Source organism: Dasypus novemcinctus, chromosome 1 (assembly GCF_030445035.2).
Source record: "Dasypus novemcinctus isolate mDasNov1 chromosome 1, mDasNov1.1.hap2, whole genome shotgun sequence".
Classification (NCBI taxonomy): Eukaryota; Metazoa; Chordata; class Mammalia; order Cingulata; family Dasypodidae; genus Dasypus; species Dasypus novemcinctus.
In genome coordinates, this window is record NC_080673.1 from 136,460,665 (window position 1) to 136,482,161 (window position 21,497).

At 35.2% G+C, this 21,497-nt stretch overlaps 1 protein-coding gene across 3 annotated transcripts in view; it reads left to right on the plus strand.

Annotated features, from left to right (window-relative positions):
* Positions 1–21,497, plus strand: part of LOC101433001 (sulfotransferase 1E1) — a 40,787-nt gene that overhangs the window by 13,298 nt on the left and 5,992 nt on the right. For all 3 annotated transcript variants that reach the window (XM_004477550.5, XM_004477549.5, XM_004477551.5), the window contains exons 3-5: positions 8,598–8,720; positions 15,204–15,301; positions 20,631–20,757. In XM_004477550.5, coding sequence (XP_004477607.1) covers positions 8,598–8,720; positions 15,204–15,301; positions 20,631–20,757 — 348 coding nt within the window. The remainder of the gene's footprint in view (positions 1–8,597; positions 8,721–15,203; positions 15,302–20,630; positions 20,758–21,497) is intronic.

Here is a 21,497-nt window from a genome sequence, read left to right on the forward strand (position 1 = left end):
TTTTTTATTATTTATCTTGAATTTTCTTCTTTGACCAACTGATTGTTTAAGAGTGTTTTATTTAATGTCCATGTATTTGTGAATTTTCCTGTTCTCTACCTGTTATTGATTTCCAAGTTCATTCCACATGGTCAGAGAAAATGCTTTAATCTTTTTAAAATTATTGAGATTTGTTTTGTGACCCAAAATGAGTAGTTTATCCTGGAGAATGATCCGTGATCACTTGAGAAGAATGCATATCTTGCTATTTTGGGGTGCTATTCTGTACATATCTGCTAGGTCTAATTCATTGATCAAATAATTCAAGTTCTTTATTTCTCAATTGATCTTCTGTCTAGATGTTTCATCTATTTATGAGAGTGGTATTGTGGTGTATTGACATCCAAATAATATTGTAGAGACATCTATTTCTCTGTTCAATTTTGCTAGTGTTTGCCTGATGTATTTTTGGGTAACCTGACTAGGTGCATTGATATTTATGATTATTATTTCTTTTTGGTGGATTGCCCCTTTATTATAATAATATATAGTGTCCTTCTTTGTTTCTTATAAAATTTTTACATTTAAAGTCTATTTTGGGAAGCAGACTTGGCCTAATGGATAGGGCATCTGCCTACCACATGGGAGGTCTGTGGTTCAAACTCCAGGCCTCCTTGACCCATATGGAGTTGGTCTATGTGCAGCACTGATGTGCAGAAGGAGTGCCATGCCATGCAGGGGTGTCCCCCATGTAGGGGAGTCCCATGCACAAGAAGTGCACCCCATAAGGAGAGGCGCCCAGTGCAAAAGGAAGTGTAGCCTGCCCAAGAATGGCGCTGCACACAAGGAGAGTTGACACAATAAGATGACGCAACAAAAAGAAACACAGATTCCCAGGGCTGCTGATAAGGATAGAAGCGGTCACAGAAGAATACACAGCGAATGACACAGAGAGCAGACAACTGGAGGAAGGGGGGAAGGGGAGAGAAATAAAAAAATTAAAATAAAGTCCATTTTGTCTGATATTGATATAGCTACACCATTATACTAAGTAGTATAGCTATGCCGCTATACTGTTTGTGTGGAATATCTTTTTCCAATTTTTCACTTTCAACTGTTTGTGTCCTTGGGTCTAAGGTGAGTCTTTTGTACATAGCATATAGATGGAGCATTCTTTTTTTTTTTTTTCTTTTTTTTTTTATTGACTTTGTAATAATATTACATTAAAAATATATATGTGAGGTCCCATTCAACCCCCCCCCACCCCCCCTCTCCCCCCCCAACAATACTCGTTCCCATCATCATGGCACATCCATTGGATTTGGTAAGTACATCTTTGGGCACCTCTGCACCTCATAGACAATGGTCCACATCATGGCCCATACTCTCCTCCATTCCATCCAGTGGGCCCTGTGAGGATCCACGATGTCCGGTGATCACCCCCGAGGCGCCATCCAGGGCAGCTCCACATCCCAAATACGCCCCCACCTCTCATCTCTTCCTGCCCTTCCCCATACCCATCGTCCACCATGTCCACTTTTCCCAATCCAATGCCACCTCTTCTATGTGGACATTGGATTGGTTGTGTCCATTGCACCTCTATGTCAAGAGGAGGCTCAGATTCCACATGGATGCTGGCTGCCATCCTCCCATTTTCAGTTGTAATCACTCTAGGCTCCATGGTGTGGTGATTGTCCTTCTTCAACTCCATCGTAGCTGAGTGTGGTAAGTCCAATAAATCAGATTGTAGGTGCTGGAGTCTGTTGAGGCTCAGGACCTGGCTATCACATTATCAGTCCAGAGATTCAAATCCCCTAACTATATCTTAAACCCCAACGTTAACTGCACCTCCAGCAGATTAGTATGAAAGTCTTATGAAGGGAGATCCCATCTAAGTCCAGATTCATCACACATAAACACCATTTCCAGAGAGGGGCCATCTGCCCTGGTAGTAAACCCCATCGGCCATGACCATAACTCTCATGGGTCTCTTTAGCCTTCATAGGAACCAATATCTGGGGGTTGTATCTGCTTTATCTGTCTCTCTGACTCTGCTCAGTTCTGCATGAGGGCAATCCTTCTGCCAGCCTCCAGACTCTTTTTTAGAAACTCGTAGCCATATAAACTCATTTCTCCTTTCCATTTCCCCCTTACTTTAGGTCAAACAGCATTTTAAAGTCATGTTATTTTATGTAGACATGGATATTCTGCTGATCCGCATTGAACCTTCCATATAAGGTCCTTTTCCAGTTGCATCATCAGTTGGTATTTGATAGTGGTCCCTCGTTGCCAGGGAGACTCATCCCCGGGTGTCATGTCCCACGCTGGAGGGAAGGCATTGCATTTACATGCTGAGTTTGGCTTCGAGACTGGCCACATTTGAGTAACATGAAGGCTGACAGGAGGAAATTCCCAGGCACAATGTTGCTCTAGGCCTTGTTCTTATTTTGGGTTTATCAGTGGAGCATTCTTTTTTATCCATTCTGCCAGTCTGTATCTTTTTTAAATAAAATTTTATTGGAGTATATCATTCATACATTAATATACATAAACAATAAGTATATAGTAAATATTGTAAACTTACAAATAAAACATGCATATCATTATATAGGGCTCCCATATATCACTTCACCACCAACACCTCAAGCATTGTTGTGAAACATTTGTTACAAACTATGAAAATCATCATCAAAATATTACTACTAACTATAGCCCATATCTTACATTTGGTGAATTTTCCCCTAACTCACCCCATTATTCACACCTTTTATTAGTACTATACATTTGTTACAGTTCATGAGAGAACATTATCATATTTATTCTGTTAACCACAGCCCATCTTCCACCACTGGATTCCCTGTATTTAACAGTCCTATGCCCTGTACAATCCATTTAAATTGTACACTCAGTGACTCTTGTTTTCATCACAGACTTGTGCTGTCATCACCTCAGTCAATTTTAGAACATTTTCATTACTCTAAAAGGAAAAATTCCATATCTCCTTATGCCCCCTGTATTTGTCTGCCAAAGGGCTACTAGAAATCTGTTGGCTTTTATAAAGGATATTTATTTGGGGTAAAGGCTTACAGTTACAAGGCCATAAAAAACCCATCTCAAGGTTGCTTTCTCACCAAAATCAATTACTACATGTTGAAGCAAGATGGTCACTGAACTCTGCTGGTCTATGCCTTCTCCTCTGGGCTTCCTTTTCCTCTTGAGGCTCCGTGGGCCAGCGTGCTCTTCTCTCTCCTGGCATAGAACTTGTTTCTTTCCAGTCCTCCTATGATATAGGTTGTTCCACTTCCTTCCGAATCTCAGCTTTAAGTTATCAGGCAAAATGTTGCATCTCTTCCCGAGGTTTTAGCTGTTTGAGCTTTCTCTTTTCTGTCACGTGGCAGGATGAAAAAATGACAAAGCTCTCTCTTCCTGTGGTGTATATGTGAGTGTCCATTTATATCAGACCCAGCAAGGGGGCAGGAACACAACCTGAATCACATCCTGATGATATGGTCAAATCAAGAACCCAAAGCAATTTTAACAGGTTATCTAACCAAAGGTCCCTCAACTGAATTTAATACAATCAAAGGCTATCACACCCAGAGGAATAAATTAGTTTATAAACATAATCTTTCTCTTTTTGGGATTCATAAAATAATCTCAAACTGCCACCCCCCCCATTGTTATCCTTTAGAATTGATACAATATTTTCTTTTACCTTGCTTCAAAATATTGCACTATTACTATTAAATATTGTTCATAATTTGTCTTTTAATTGGGGAGTTTAATTCATTAACACTCAGTGTTATTACTGTAAAGGCAGTACTTACTTAAACCGTTTTATCTCATGGTTTGTTTTTATTTTACGTGTTTCTTTGCCATTTTTATTTATTCCTTTTTCCTTTTTTATTCTTTTTTTAAAAGATACATAGATCACACAAAATGTTACAGTAAAAATATAAAAGTTTCCCATATAGCCCACTCTCCACACCCCTCACACCTCCCATATCGACAACTTCTTTCATTAGTGCCACGCATTCATTACATTTGATGAGTACATTTGGGAGCATTGCTACACAGTATGGATTATAGTTTATCTTGTAGCTTGCACTCACTCCCAGTCCTTTCAGTAGGTTATGGCAGGATATATAATGTCCTTCATCTGTCCCTGCAATATCATTGAGGAAAACTCCAAGTCCCCCAAAATCCCCAGTATTACACCTCTTTTCCCTCTCCCTGCCTTCAGCAACTCCCATGGCCACTGTCTCCACATCAATGAAAACATTTCTTCCATTGCTAGAGTCACAACAATTCTATAGTAGAATAATAGTAAGTCCACTCTAATCCATATTTTATTCCTCCATACTGTGGACCCTGGGATAGTGATGTCCACTCCACCTCTAAATTGAGAGGAGGCTTAGATTCCACATGGCTGATGAATGGAATTCTCCTGCCTACAGTTGTAGACTGTCTTGGTTCCCTGGTGTGGTGGTTGACCATCCTTACCTCCCTGTTATCTGACCTGTGTAAGTCCAACGAACTGGAGAGTAGGTGTTGAAACTCTGCTGCAGCTCAGGACCCAGCTCACACATAGTCCAGAGATTGAAGTCTCCTGAGGATACACCAACCCCAGTGACAACCAGGCTCAGTAAAAGTGACAGAAGAGGCATGCATAGAGAGGTAATATCTGAGTTCAACTTCATCACACTCAGGAGCACAAATTCCAAGTAGCGCCCACTGGCAAGACAGTGAATTCCAGAGCCATCTGTCTTGACTGTAGGACCTGGGTGTTTCCATAGCCCTTGTGCCTCACCTCTTCTCATTCTCTTCCCACATCTTACCCATCACCAAATTTGAATTTGACCCCTTCCACCCATATTCATTTTTGTCTCTGTTTAACCCTTTTAGTTACTCTTACTGATATTCTTGATTTCATCACTCTACTTCAAGCCTCTCTTTCTTTTCTTTTTCGTTCACCTTGCAGAACCCTGTTAAGATTTCTTATTGGGCAGGTCTCTTGTTGACAAACTCTCATTTTCTGTTTATCTGTGAATATTTTAAACTCTGCCTGAATTTTGAAGAGCAGTTTTGATGGATAAAGAATTCCTAAGTTGCAGTTTTTGTCTTTCAATACCTTAAAATATATCTTACCACTGCCTTTTTGCTTTCATGGTTTCTGATGAGAAACCCCATTTAATCTTAATACAGTTCCATTGTATGTAATGAATCACTTTTCTCTTGCTGTTCTCAGGATTCCCTCTTTATCTTTGTCACTTGACATTCTGATTAGTATGTGTCTTGGAGTAGATCTATTAGGATGCATTTTCTTTGGAGTACATTGCAGTTGTTGGTCTAATATTTTTGTCTTGCATAAAGTTGGAAAATTTTGGGCAATTATTTCATCATATATTCTTTCTGCCCCATTTATCTTCTCTTCTCCTTTTAGGACTTAGAGATATGTATTTATGCCCTTTGTGCTGTCACTCAAGTGCCTGGAACCCTGCTCAATTTTTTTTTGTATTCTTTTCTTCATCTGTTCTTCTGTTTGTATGTTTTCAAATATCCTATCTTCTAGTTTGATGTTTCTTTCTTTGTCCTTTTCAAATATGTTATTGTATGCCCTAAGTGTATTGCTAGTTTCTCTTTGTGTTTTTCATTCCCATATATTCTGTTACTTTTCATACTTTCAAATTCTTTATGCTCACCCAGTGTCTTTTTAATATCCTATATTTCTTTAGACATATTTTCTTTCTTATCCTTGAATTGCTTTAGGAACATGTTTGGAAGATATTTGATTAGTTGTTTCAAATTCTGTCTTCTTAAACTTTAAATTTTTCCCTTGACTGAGCCACATATTCCTGTTACAGCTTGACATTTTCTGCTGATGTCTAAGCCTCTGATTTTCTTTATGAGTTTTCTCTGAATTTCAGCTTCTCTTTCTTACCTAGGGTTTTATTATTGATTGGGTTTGTATTAAGGCTCTTATACAGCACTTGGCTCACCTGGGTATGTAGTACAATTTTTAAGATTGCTCTGTTGTGCCATTCTTTCATTCCCAGGAGAAAAATTTCCTTTACTCAGTTCCTTCTCCAGGAATCTTGATCTTTTGTTTGCTTTTGTTTTTGTTTTGCCTCACTCTCTAATTTTTTTTTAATACTCGCCTTTCGTTGCCTCTTGCTGCTTTTGCCTGGATGGCAAATTCTGAGAGGTGGGTTACCCAGGAAAGGACTTTTCTCAAGTCAGTATTTCTCAGCCAAAGCAGAACCAGGAACCCACAAAGGAGGCACAGAAGAGTTCCAAAGGGCCTTGCAGAGAGGATCACTAAAGCCATTTTGTTAGCTCCCCAAAGCTATGCTTTCCTGGACTGTCCAGCAGATGGCACTCTTCAGGTAACTCTTCCCTGCATTACTAAGGTAGGGTTGCATATTTAAACCTTTACTAGCTCTCCCCCTGTGGTGGCAGGTTTGAAACAATGGCCACAGTAGTTCCTGTCTGGGGCAGGTTAAATCAGAACTGGAACACAGCAATGTAAATTTGTTGATCAAAAGCCATGATCACAACTTGGTCATGCCTTACCCTTTTCTTGGGGAAGAAGCTTCCATATCCCTTTTCATCTGCAGCAGCCAACCAGGAGCCAGACCCATCATGGCTCTCCTTGGGGTGGGGATGGTTACTGACCACTGTAACAGAACAAGTTGCTCTGGTGTTTGTTTTTATTGTTTTGTTTTTTTAACCACAGTTTCTTAGTCTTTTTGTCCCACTCTTCCGGATCCTGTGCATTGTTCCCCCTGGCCTCCAGAGCTCCAGAACAATTGTTTCAGATAGTTCCTGCCTGAATACTAGCTATTTTAGAGAAGGAGTATTTCCTTTCTCCACCATTTGCCCAGAAGGCCAGTCTTGTCTCTGAAGTCTACACTAATTCTTTTTAAAAACTCTTTTAGCTAAACTGCTCCTCTTTAAATCCATCCACTTATTCCATTGTTAAGCAACACCTTCCTCTCCTCCCCCCCCCTCCAAGATTAGTTCAACTTTAAATCATAGTTCTGGAGTCATATAGTCACAGACATTCAGAAATTTGAAAGATCCAATCCAGACTTCTCTATCTAGTCCCACTGAGCATTTAAAATTAAATATGTCAATCACTACTCATTTTTTTGGTTGATTCTAAAGTTGAAATATTCTACTTTTGCTCCCTGTTTAGATCAATTATAATGCTTCACCAATAATCTGAATAGGAAACTTTTGAGCTCTTCTAGATTAAGTTCTTCTTGGTTCTTCAACTTCCATATCCAATAATCAAAATGTTTTGCCCATTCAATCTTACAGCTATCTATCACAATCATCCAGATGCTGGACATTATATATCCTGCCATAACCTACTGAATGTACTGGGGAAGAATATAGACTACAATGTAAACTATAATCCATGTAGTGCAGCAGTGCTCCAAAATGTATTCACCAAATGAAATGAATGTGTCACAATAAGAGGTGGTTGATATTGGAGGAGTGGGAGTGTGGGATTTGGGGTATGTGGGAACCTATTATATTTTTTAATGAACTTTTTTTGTGATCTATGTACCTAAAAAAAAAGACAATTAAAAAAATTTAAAAATGATAAAAAAAAGATACCTTGGTTTCCTTCTCACTGACCCCTTGCTCCATTACAATATTTATTCTGCCACTAGAAGAATTCTTTCAAACACAATTTTTATCATCATGCTCTCTTGCTATCATATGTCAATTCCTTTCCATAACTTTTTAAAAACCGTTAACATGAACTAGAATGTTTGGCCTCTGTTTCCCTCTGTGGCTTCATCCTCACCCATCTCTTTAGGTAGGCACTTTGTTTTAGGTTTTATAACTTATTTCCAATTATTTCCTCACCACTATACCATTCTTAAGTATCCAGGCTTTCATTAAACAAAAGAAAAGACAGTTGTTTTACCTGGTGGAGCCATTCCCTACCTCACACTACTGGTGAATTTGTGACAGCAATTATTAAGGTTCACCTCAATAATCATGTCCTCTTGAAGACATTTCTTGCCAAGAAGCTGTTAGGCAGCAGCAGTAGCAGTAGAATGAGCTATATGTTCTTTCTTTGCTGTCCCTAAAAACTGCGTCCACCTATATTATAACAACTTAAAAATTAGTGGAAAGTATTAAATATTGTATATGATTCTTCAAAGGGTCTTTTACCTTCTTAAGATAGGGACTTGAATTATTTTTTTCTTTATCCTCTAACTAGGATGCAACCTGAGATACATTAGTCTCTCAGTAAAGTCTGTAGTTGAAACCATGCTTCAAGGCATGGTTTTATTCAAGCCTCCTTATGTTTAAATGCAAAAATTGAAATCCAAAATCGCTATCAGCTTAAAAATGTCACAATTCATCATGTGTGTTAACACAATATTCATATTAATATATTAAGACTAGCAAATACTAGAGAAATATTTCTTGAGTCTTGTGACTTTTCCAACACTTTCAAGTGACATTGCATCTTTACCTACAAATAACATTGCATTGGTACCTTCTTATTTTATCCATCTATAATTCCAGTACTCCTTTCATCAATCCTTCATGGTCAGTGGGAAACTCATGTTAGATTTGCTTCATTTTCACAGGTACAACCTGGATTAGTGAAATTATATACATGATCTACAAAGAGAGTGATGTGGAAAAATGCCAAGATGCCACTTATAACCGAATACCTTATCTGGAATGCAGAGCAGAAGGCATTATGAATGGTAATATTTAAATTGATTTTCTTATTTTAGTGAATCTGTAGGTTCCCTAAATATCATGCAGAAAAATCATGCAGAAAATACGGAGTTCCCATATTACCTTCACCCACCCTACACACAGACACAGGCAATTTTCCATGTTATTGACACTTTGCATTAGTGTGGTACATTTTTTACAATTGATGAAAAATACAGTCCTATATTTGTTTTTTATGAATTTTTATTCTAGTAACATATACGTGATCTAACTCATCCCTTTTAACCACATTCAGATATACAATTCAGTGGTGTTGGTTACATTCACAATGATGTGCTACCATCACCACCATCCATTGTCAAAATTTTCCATCACCCCGAACAGAAACTCTGTACAAATTAAACATTAATTTGTCATTCCCTATCTCTACTCAGACACTGGTAATCTGTGTTCTAGTTTCTGACTTTATGAATTTGCTTAGCCTAATTATTTTCATATCAGTGAGATCATACAGTATTTGTCCTGTTGTGTCTGGCTTATACCACTCAGTATGGTGTCTTCATTGTTAATCCATTTTGTCATAAGCAGCAGTACTTCATTCTTTTTCATTTGTTTGTTTGGTAGCCATTATTTTTTAATCCTCACAAACAGGGAAGGACATATATGGAAACAGAGTCACAAAGTATTCTACAAAGTGATGAAGTAACTTGCCTAAGGTCACATAATTTATAATTGGTGCAGAGTTAGCATATGTGATACACTTAGAAAAATGACTGAAATATATCAAGTATTCCACTACATAATAAATATTATTGGAATCCTGTAAAAAATTACTGATTCAACTAGATGTTAACATTTGGAATTTGGAGAAATTTACTGATAAATTCTTTTGTTTATTCCTGACCCCTATATTCTCTCTATAATCTCTCCTCAGTGCCAAAACTACAATTATTTTTTCTTACTCACATAATTTTAAAGCACTTTTGTTGAGACATATTCACACACCATACAATCTGTCCAAAGAGTATAATCAATGACTCTCGGCAAAATGACAGAATTGTGCATTCTTCACCACAATTTTAGATCATATTCATTACTCCAAAAAGAAACACCCCATGCACAGTATACTCTTCTATCATTTATACTTAACATTGGAGTGGCACCTTCATTACAATTTATGAAAGAATATTAAGATATTAATTTTAATAAACCATAGTCTGCATTAGGTACATTTTCCCCATATTCTACCCTATTATTAATACATTGTAATAGTGTTGTACATTTTTTTCTAGTTCATGAAATAATATTTTTAAAGATGTACAACTAACCAGTTATCAACAACAACCATGTTCTTTTTGTACTTCAGTCCTTTCTAATGTTGAATAATATTCCTTTATGTATATGTATCACATTTTGTTTCTCCATTTATCTGCTGATGAACACTTGACTTACTTCCATGTTTTGACAATTATGTATAATGCTGATGTGAAGATCTGTGTACAATTATCTGTTTGAATCCTTGCTTTGGATTCTTTTGGGTACATACTTAAAAGTATTATTGTCAGGTTGTATGACAATTCTGTACTTAATTTTTAAGGAACCACCAAACTGTTTCCACAGAAGTTGCACAATTTACATTTTCACCAACAATGAATGAGTGTTCCTATTTCTCCACATCCTCTTCATACTTGTTATTACATTTATTTTCTTTAATATTATCTTTTCTATTGGGTGTGAAATGGCATTTCTTTGTGGCTTGAGTGGCCTCTCTAATGGCTAGTGATGTTGCTTGTTGGCCACATTTGGAGAAATATCAAGCCTTTTACCCATTTATAAATAGGGTTGTTTATCTTTTTGTTGTTGAGTCATAGGATTTTTAAATAAATTCTGGATATTAAACATTTACCAGATATGTGGTTTCCAAATATGTTCTCTCATTTTATGTGTTATCTTTTTATTTTTATGATAAAAATCCTTTGATGCATAAAGTTTTTAATTTTGAGCAAGTCCTGTCATATATGTGTTATTTTGTTGTTCATGCTTTGTGTGTAAAATTGAAGAAACTATTGCCTTGCACAAGGTCCTGAAGATCCTTATCTACATTTTTTCTAGGAGTTCTATGGTTTTGGTTCTTATATTTAGGACTTTGATACATTTTGAGTTAATTTTTATAAATGGTGTGAGATGAGGGGTCCATCAAAAATAATCAGCTATAGGTGATAGAGATAATTTATGGGCTCTCAATTCAATTCAGTTATCTGTGCTTATGCAAGTACCATGCTGTTTTGAACACTAGCTTTGTAATAAATTTTAAAATTAGCAAATGTAAATCTCTGACTTCATTTTCCTTTTCAAGATGGATTTAGCTGTTTGGTGTGCCTCAAGTTTCCATAAAAAATTGATGATGTGCTTTGCCAATTTTCAAAAAAGACTGTTAGATTTATGATTAAGATAGCATTGAGTCTGTGGATTGCTTTGGGTAGAATTAATATCTTATTAACAATGCTTAGTCTTGTAATCCATGAATATGGCATACCCATAAATTTATTTAGGAATTCTTTAATTTCTTTTAGCAATGTTTTGTAGTTTCCCATGTATAAGTTCCTTAGATGCTTGGTTAAATTTATTCATTGATATTTGATTCTTTTAGTTGTTATAGAAAATGAATTATTTTCTTGATTTTCTCTCAGACTGTTTATTAGAGAAACACTAATGATTTTGGCACACTTATTTTGCACCCTGCCACTTTGCTGTATTTATTTATTAGTTTGAGTAGCTTTGGTGTGGCTTTTTCCGAAATTTCTATTTGTAGGATCTTGTCATCTGCAAATACTTTTACTTATTTCAATCCAACTTAGATTTTTTTATTTATTTTTCTTGCCTAATTTCTCAGGCTAGAACTTCCAGTACAATGTTGTACAATGATGGTGTATTTTTCCTATTCTTAGGGGTAATGTGTTTAGTTTTTTACTATTTTGTATTACTTCTATTTCATGTGAGCTTTCCTGTAGTAGTTGCACCATAGCTTTGTCTGCATTATGCCAATCTCTGCTTTTTGCCTGACGAGTTTAATCCATTTACATTTAAAGCCAATATTGATAATGAATGACTTTTCTTCTATTTTGTTACATGGTATTTGAAAGTCTTTTATCTTTTTTGCTCCTCAATTTTTCTGTTTATGCCTATTTTCATATTTATTTGATATTTTGTGTTGCATAACTATGAGTCCTTTCTCATTGTTTTGCATATTTATTTCATATATTTTCTTTGTGGTTGTCATGAGGCTTATATTAACATACTAAATCTATTAACAACCATTTGTGATTTGATATCAACTTGACTTCAATGTAATATGCCTGCACTCTTCCTAAACTTCTCTATACTCCACCTATTTGTTGTACTAGTTACAAATTATATCTTTATACATCGCGTGTCTTAATTCACAGGTTTATCATTACTTTGTATGCATTTGAATGTTAGAATCTGTGAAAAGTAAAAGATGGAGTTGTATACCAAAAAATAGAATTCTATAATACTGATATTTATAATTATCTATATGGTTATCTTTCTCAGAGGTCTCTTTTATGTGCTGCTTCCATTCACTTTCTAGTGTTCTTTCTTTCAGTCTAAAGGATTCCTTTTATCACTTCTTATAGGGCATTCCTTGTGGTGATGAGCTCCCTCAGTTTTTCTTTATCTGGGAATGTCTTAATCTTTCCTTCATTTAAAAAAATATTTATTGTATTTCTAAAGAAGCTTTAGATTACATAAATGTTACTCCAAAAACATAGCAGGATTCCCATTTACCCCAACCCCTCTCCTCCCACACTTTTCCCCATTAACAACATCTTTCATTAGAGTGATACATTTGTTACAATTGAGGAACACATATTGAAGCTTTGCTACTTACGTTTTTGAAAGATAGTTTGCTGGATAATAAATTCTACTTGGTTATTATTTCCTCTCAGAACTTTAAATATTTCATCCTATTGTCTTCTCGTGTCTATGGTTTCTGATAAGAAATGTCCACTTAATCATGTTGGTAGTCCCTTGTAAATAGCATTTTGCTTTTCACTTGCAGCTTTTGAAATTCCCTCCTTGACTTTGGCATTTGATAATGTTACTTATCTCTTGAGTTTGATTCTTGAATATTCTTATTAATTTTTTTTGGTTATATTAGGAAATGTTCTGCCCATTATTTCTTTTAGTATTCCTTCTTCCCCTTTGTTTCTTACTTCTCATTTTGGAACACATATAATGTATATATTGACATGTTTGCTGATGTCCCAAAGATCTCTTAGGTTCTGTTCCCCTTTTTTCATTCTTTTTTCTTTCTGCTCTTCAGCCTGGAGCCTTTCAATTGTCTGTCCTCTATTTCAATTTTTCTTTTTTCTGCCACCTCTATTCTGCTGCTGAAATCTTCTAGGAAATTTTTCATTTCAGTTATTTGATCTTCAACTCCAATTTTTCTGTTGGATTCCTTTTTCAAATGTCTACTCTTTATCATTTCTCTTCCTGCCCCTTCATTATTTTCCTGATATCTTTTAGCGTTCTTTTTCTCTGGGTTTTCCTTTATACCCCTGAGCACATCTGAGATTTTTATTTTGAAGATTCAACTGGTATGTCCAAATCATATCTTCTTCATTGATATTTTCTGGGTTTTTATCTTGATCCTTTAGATGGGTCATTATATCCTGTTTTATTTTCCCATGTAATATTTTGTTGCACACTGTACACTTTAATATTTTAAATTGTTAACTCTGGAATTTTTTCCCTCTGATGTATGCTCCATAAGAATGTAGTATGCTAGAAACTAACAAAAAGAAATAAAACAATGCAAAATACCCCCCCACAAAACACACCACTTTTCACAGTATTTGCGAATTGGCTCTGCCTTGGCTGGTGCTTTCCTTGAGAGTTTAGCCCTCCTATCAAGATGATCAGCCTAAGGCAAAGGTGAATTTCAGGGTCCTCTCCATCTTTTCTGAGCTTGAGTCTTGTGATAGGCTGTTCTCACCCATGGCCTTAGTAATTACCCTGCCAATTAGGAATTCCAATGTCCTCTCTATTCCCAATGAAAAAGACTTCTCCTTACTTCTTGGATGCTGTAGTGTATTTCTTAAATAAGACAATCCTTTGCTACAGGCCACTTTGACTTAATTGTGTGTTTTTTTTAATTAGAGAAGTTATGAGTTTACAAAACAATCATGCATACCATACAGAATTTCCATCCATTGCCCCACCATCAACACCTTGCATTTTTGTGGAACATTTGTTGCAAATGATGAAATAACATCATCAGAATATTACTGCTGACCATAGTCCATATCTTATATTTGGTGTATTTTTCCCACCAAACTGCTTTGCAAGCTGCCTCAGCTTGTCAAGTTAAGTTCTGGCAGGGTGAAAAAGAGAAATGTTTCTTCTTTCTTTCTTTCTGGCTGCCACTCAATAGATTGACACATACATACAGGCACCCTAATAGGTATATATGGATTACATTCCTCTGGAATGGGACCATGTTCCCACAATGAGAATGAAGACTTTTTCACATTGTGCTGAAAAAGGATTGGAAGAGAGGCCAACAAAGGTACCATGAGCTTCTCCTACCATTTTTAAAGCTGTTTTCTTGATTCATCTCTTGCTCAGTTACTGCAACTTTTAACTGTGTTTTCGAGTTTTGAGGAAGAATGCTTTGCCAGTTTTTATTAGTTGTTCAAAGATTCTCTGGGAAAATGGCACCTTGGATCATTTAATGTTGCCATCTTTGTCGACTAGATGTTCTCAAGTTGATTTCAGAAGTTTTGTGCATGCGTTTTAAGGTGTAGATATAGATAGTATAAGAAAGACATTTTCAGCAAGGGTGGTAATTAGAATTATGTCTTCTACATAGAAAATAAGGCAAAGTTAAATTTAAATCTTGACAGGTTTTATTGTATAACATGTCTGTAATAGTGTGAATAAGAGCAACTCCTTTATGTCTTCAGTGAAGTTGAGTAATAAGCACACATTAATCTCTCTATGAACTGAACCTCGTGGTGCTTTAAACACTGGGAAAATATCCATAAATTTTTAAGAATACATGAAAAAGGTTAATCATTAGAGATTTTTAAAAAATTGTGAAACATTGGAAATAACATATATTGATTAGTTAAATGTGGTATAATAACATATGAAATCTTTAAAAGTTTTAGGATGATTTATTGTATTGTAGTTTGAATATTGTATATTGAGGGAAAAAAGCAATAAAAAGGTATCAAAAATCCCATCTGCATTATGGTAGCTGTGTCTGTGAGTGTGGGCACATGCATATATATGGAAGGCTGTTTATCAAAATGCTAATGTCAACAGGTTTATCCCAGGAGGTAAAATTTTAATTGTTCTCAGTTTGTTTTTCTGAAATTTCTTCTATCTGTATTTTAAAATTTATTTTATTATGAACACAATATAAAATTTCTTTATAATTGTTAAGTTGTCTAACACTCATTTTTGTTGTTGTTGTTAATCAGGAGTAAAGCAATTAAATGAGATGTTATCCCCTAGGATAGTGAAGACTCATCTGCCCTCTGAGCAACTTCCAAACTCATTTTGGGAAAAGAACTGCAAGGTAACTAGAGTCAAACATTCCTAGAACTTCATCCAACTCTAAGAAATTTTAAAATGATCAAGTCATGTATTATTCTAATTGTGTCTTATACGTGCTTATGTATTCTTTCCTTGAATCTACAGGCATTTTAAAAATGTGAATTATAGTCAGTATAGTCAGAGTCTGAAATGCATTACTAACTCTGCCATTTACCAGATATGATTTTAAACAGATGAGTTAAATTCTCTGAGCCTCCATTTCCTCATCTGTAAAAGAAGGATAATGATAATATTTTCCTCATAACATTTTTTCTATAAGGTGTAAATGAAATAGTGCCTAGTGAAGTGTAAGAACTCAATAAATGATAGCTACTTTTGTATTTGTTGTCATAACTGAGTGTATTGAATGCACTCTTTTTGCAAAATATTTTGTGATGCTGTGATGCATGCAAATGAACCAGGCTAGGATAAACCGTATTAGAATTTTACCTTAAACAGCTTATACCACAGTAAAGAAGATGAGATATGGATACACGTAGCTATAATGATTTTTGTTAATGCATATAATAATTACTTATTCAATACATATCATGTGCCAGGGATATAACAATTAACAATATACATGTAATCTTGTCCTTATGGGTATATAGATCATGGAGGAAAAGGCCAAGTAAACAATGAAGAAGTTGACATAGGTTAAGTAAGAGAAAACCTCTAACCCAGAAAAGGAGGGAGGGGCAGAGAAGTCATCTAGAAATAAGCATCATTTAGGTTGATATCTGGAGGATGCATGGGAGTTAGTCTGTGCAATACCAGAGGCAACTTCATAATGGAGATGAAAACTAGTTCAGTTTGTCTGGAAGGTGGACTGCAATGATTGATTAAAAAAGACATTGAAAACAAGTTAAAAAGTTTGTACTCTATTTTGATAGTAATGAGGTTTATAGATATGGTAAGCCAATAAACAACATGATGTGTTTTGCTTTTTAAAAGGAATAATACATGTAACACCAAACCTAAAGCAAAACCATGAAGTCTGTTAATTATGATGCTGTGCCCCAAGAGTTTTCTAGTTGCATTAAGACATACTATGATGCATATTAAATATACGATCTTAAAGTACTATATAAAATCATCACTAACTAAAAAAAGAAATCTATTATGAAACTTCTGCATCTTGAGCTCTGGAATTACATGGCATATATTCTAAAAACCCACGGGCCCAAATTAAAAGATTCCAGTTTTTATTTTATGATAAGCAATCCAAGATAGGCCATAAACATCTTGCAAAAAGTATTCTGTAAATAAGGACTCTCTCACTAGTAAATGCCACTTAGGTATCTGCCAGGAGGCATGTCATTAACTTTTTTTCAAGATATATGACCAGGTCAATTTTATCCTTTGGAGAGTGGATTGTGGGTTTGATTTTAACACTTTCTTTCTTGAAATAAAATGGGTACTATACATTTATAAAGGTCTGTCTTTAAAAAATGCATATCGTCTTAAAGGTCATCAGAGGGTAGGAGACAGTTGAATGGATTCATGTTTGGAATATTGCCAGGGTGATTCATTGGAAGACAAGAAGATGGATTGAGGATATTGGTAAAAGTGTGTTTTGAATGGTAGATCTTTAGAGTGATGCCAGTTTTCAGGAACTGAAAAGTTGTTGGCTGAGGTAAAATAGAGGTAATGATCAATATAAACAAGAAGTTAGAGAATCAGAGAGTTCATACGCATAGATACTGAAAGCAAATAAAATGGTGACAAGACTTTGGCATGAAGAGTAATACTATGAGGCAGCTATTTAAATCTCAATATGTTCAAATCAGATTAAAGCATTGGAGTTACCATGGGGCAGGGAATGGTACCTGTTGACAGAGATAAGGAATAGTTACGTATCATAGGAACAGGAGTCTTTCCAGTGAAGGATATTTAAGAAGGATTATAATACCTAGTGAATTATAGGTAAACCCGAACTTTTGACTTGAGAGAGCTGCAGGGCAAGGAGAATTTCAGGAAGGAGTTAGGTCCTCCTTAAAAGCAGGAAAGGAAAGAGCATGTGTAGTGAAATATGTCGAATATAAAATATGATTTGTCAAAAAAGAGATAAGATAAACCAATTGAAATTTAGGGGAAAGAAAGATGATCGCAATTTTTTTCCTCTAGGAGGAAAGTTTTAAAAGCTTGATGAAGAACCTAGAGCCAGGTTTTAACATATAAATAGTATTTTGAGATACAGAAAACAGAAAAGAAAGAAAATAACATGAAGAAAGGAACAAGGTGAAAATATTGAAACAAGCTCATTGATATGTGGCAAAGAGTTCCAGTAAGATAACATACGCAAAACACTTGGGAGAGCTGTTGTAGATGATTGGGAATATTCAATGTTTAATGATAGCTTTACAAAGAAAATAAAATTCTTTTTTTATCAGAGAAATTGTGCGTTTACATAAAAATCATGCATAAAACATAGGATTCCCATACGCCACCTTATTATTAACATGTTACATTGGTGTGATGTATTTGTTTCAACTGATGAAAGCATATTTTAAAATTGTATTATTAACTATGCTTCCTTGGTTCACTGTGTAGTTTCCATAGATATTTTTTAAAAATTTTATTCTACTACCATAACATGACCTAGTATTTCCCCTTTTAACAACACTCAGGAATATATTTTAGTGCTGTTAATTATGTTAACAATGTTGAGCTATCATCATGACAGTTATCATCATGACCATCCATTACCAAAATATATCCATATTTCCAAATAGAACTCTGTACATTTTAAACCTTAATTTCCTATTCCCTATTCCCACCTTATCCCCTGGTAAGCTATATTCTAGATCTGACTCTAAGAGTTTGCTTATTCTAGTCATTTCAAATGAGTAAGATCATACAATATTTGTCCTTTTGTGTCTGGCTTATCTCTCACACCATGAGGTCTTTAATGTTCATCCATGTTGTCACATGTATCAGAACTTCATTTTTTTAATGGCTGAATAATATTCCATTGGGTGTATATACCACATTTGTTTATCCATTTATCAGTTGATCGACACTTGGGATACTTCCACCTGAACATTGGTGTACAAATGTCTTTTTGAGTCCTGCTTTCAATTCTCTTGGGTATATATGTAGAAGTGGAATAGCTGGGTCACATGGTAATTCTATATTAACTTTCTGAAGAATTCCCAAATTGTTTTTTATCCATTTTAAATTGATGTTTACCTATGGTGTGAGATGGGGGTCCTCAATTCTATTGCAAATGAAGATACAGTTTTCCCAGCGTCCTTTGTTAAAAAAAAAAAAACCCTATTCTTTCTTGAATGAGAAGTCTTTGACCCTTTTCAAAAATTGATTGCCCATAAATGTGAGATGGTTTATTTCTGAACTCTCAGTTTGATCCCAATTGGTCAATATGCCTGTCTGTGTGTCACTATCATGCTATTTTGATTATTGTGGCTTTGTAGTAAGTTTTAAGATCCAGAAGTGTGAGTCCTCCAATTTTGTTCTTCTTTTTCAAGGTATCTTTGGCTATTTAGAGCCCCTTACTGTTCCATACAAATTAATTTTAAAAAAGCAGTTTTATGCACACACCATACAATTCATCTTTGATTCTTGGCTTTTCCATTTCTGCAAGGAAGATTTTTAGAATTTTGATTTGGATTATGTTGACTTTGTAAGTCACTTTGGGTAGAATTGACAATTTAACTATATTTAGTCTTCCACTCCGTGAACATGGAATTTCACAGGTGGGCCTCCTGGATGGCATTATTTAGGTGCCTGAGAGCAAAGGAGGAAGATCACAATTATACTGGATTTCACTTTTGTCGTTGTTGTTGCTAACATTTTAAATTAATTAATTAATTTTAAAGAAATTTTAGATTACATAAATGTTACATAAATAATATAGGGGGTTCCCAGATGCCCCATTTTCTTACTCTCCCCCACTTTCCCACATTAACAACACCATTCATTAGTGTGGTACATTTGCTACAATTGATAAACACATATTAAAGCATTGCCACTCTGGAGTATTGTATATTTGACATAGAGAAAACTGTAGTGGTTTAACCAACTTATTTGTTTAGTGGAGAGAAAGGTTAAAATAATCAGTGTTTTGCAAAAGATTACAGTACTTCTTAGTCCTGGTTTCTAGTTAATTGTTTCCACTGTAAAATAGAAATTCAACAATGTGAGAGTGGATATTATATTTTCAATGAGGTAAATGCACATTTATTTTATTTATTTATTTATTTTAAAGATTTATTTATTTTTAATTCCCCCCCTCCTCCCATTGTCTGTTCTCTGTTTCTATTTGCTGCGTCTTGTTTCTTTGTCCACTTCTGTTGTCTGTCGTCAGCAGCACGGGAAGTGTGGGCAGCGCCATTCCTGGGCAGGCTGTACTTTCTTTTGTGCTGGGCGGCTCTCCTTACGGGTGCACTCCTTGCACGTGGGGCACTCCTTGCACGTGGGGCTCCCCTACGCGGGGGACACCCCTGCATGGTGCGGCACTCCTTGCGCACATCAGCACTGTGCGTGGGCCAGCTCCACACGGGTCAAGGAGGCCTGGGGTTTGAACCGCGGACCTCCTATGTGGTAGCCGGACACCCTAACCACTGGGCCAAGTCCATTTCCCAAATGTACATTTAAATAAACCCTCAGAAACATGTCTTTTATCCAACATCACAAATGATGAAACAATGGGACTCTTTATTATTACTATCATTATTTTTGTACATATTATCATGATGTAGGAAAGAGACGAGAAAACTGCATTTTTGTTGTGGAATGATTTACCATATCATTAACTCCCATTCAGGCTCAGTTTAGTTTCTTCATTTATATATTGGGGATAATTGTAATATAACAGGTTCAATTTATATCAAGGGGATTTGAGAGAGAAAAATGAGTTATTATAAATGTTTCAACAACAAGGCGAAATGTTGGTAGAAGGGTAATGAATGAGACTCCTGTGTGATGTTACATATGTCTGTTTTATAAGTTCACAATCTTTACTATGCATTTGTTTGTGCGTGTTCATGTATGAATGATATACTTCAATTTAAAAAGTAAAATAAATAAATAAGTTTAAAAAAATGAGTTATATATGAAAATTGCATAAAAATAAAAAGTGATAACTAACATTAGATATTACTTCAATATCTGTTGTCACTTCAGGTTATTGAATAAATTTTATTCTTTATACTTTTAACTATCTTATACCTTTTCTACAATGAATATATATAACATTTACAGCTGGAAAACACAAATGCTTTCTTTTTAAAGCTCTAAGAGACTATTTTTTAAAATATGAGGCTATTTAATATATAATTTTGTCCTATTAGATGATCTATCTTTGCCGGAATGCCAAGGATGTGGCTGTTTCTTATTATTATTTCTTTCAAATGGCATCTGGTCATCCAAATCCTGGAACTTTTCCAGAGTTTGTGGAGAAATTCATGGATGGACAAGGTAAGAACAACTTTTTTCTGAACTCTTTCAAGGTAAGTGATATAAAACAAATAACATCTCAGATCACAGATTTCTGTTGTCTTTTATCTTCCCAGATCTTTAGTCAAAGCACAGAAATTCTAGAGCATCTTGAAGATTATAGCCAGCATAGGGTTTCCAGATGAGAATGGAAATTTGAAGAATTTGCTCATTCAGTCCAGCTACAAATAAATATATAAAAGTTTGTTTGGGGGTTGGAAGCAGAACTTTTTCTCCCTAATTCTATCTCCTGTCTCTTTTTATTAATATGGGTCACAATTCACAAAGAAGTCTGAATATTTCTGAAACTCTTGCTATTTCTACTCAGGATGGAATCTGAATGTTTCAACCAGATTTATTGGACCAGTTCAAAGAGTACTTTAACAGAAATTCTGGGAAATTTTGCCATTACATTTAACACCAGACTAAAATAACTGAGTGTTTAGATTTAAGGAAGAAAGAGTGAAGAAGAGTATAATTTCACTAAAGACCAGTTTAATGTTAACTAATAATTGTATAGAAAAATAATGTTAATGTCATTTTTGTATCCATAAACATAATATTGGCAAAATAAAAGCAATATCTTTGTGCTTTTTATTTTTTATTACATTTTGGGGAAATATTTGTGGAAGTTTTATATCATGAATAAAACATATCCTAAGATAAGTGACCTACATTGTAGGGAAGAGAGAAAGAATGTTGTGCCTCTATGAAAGGATTGA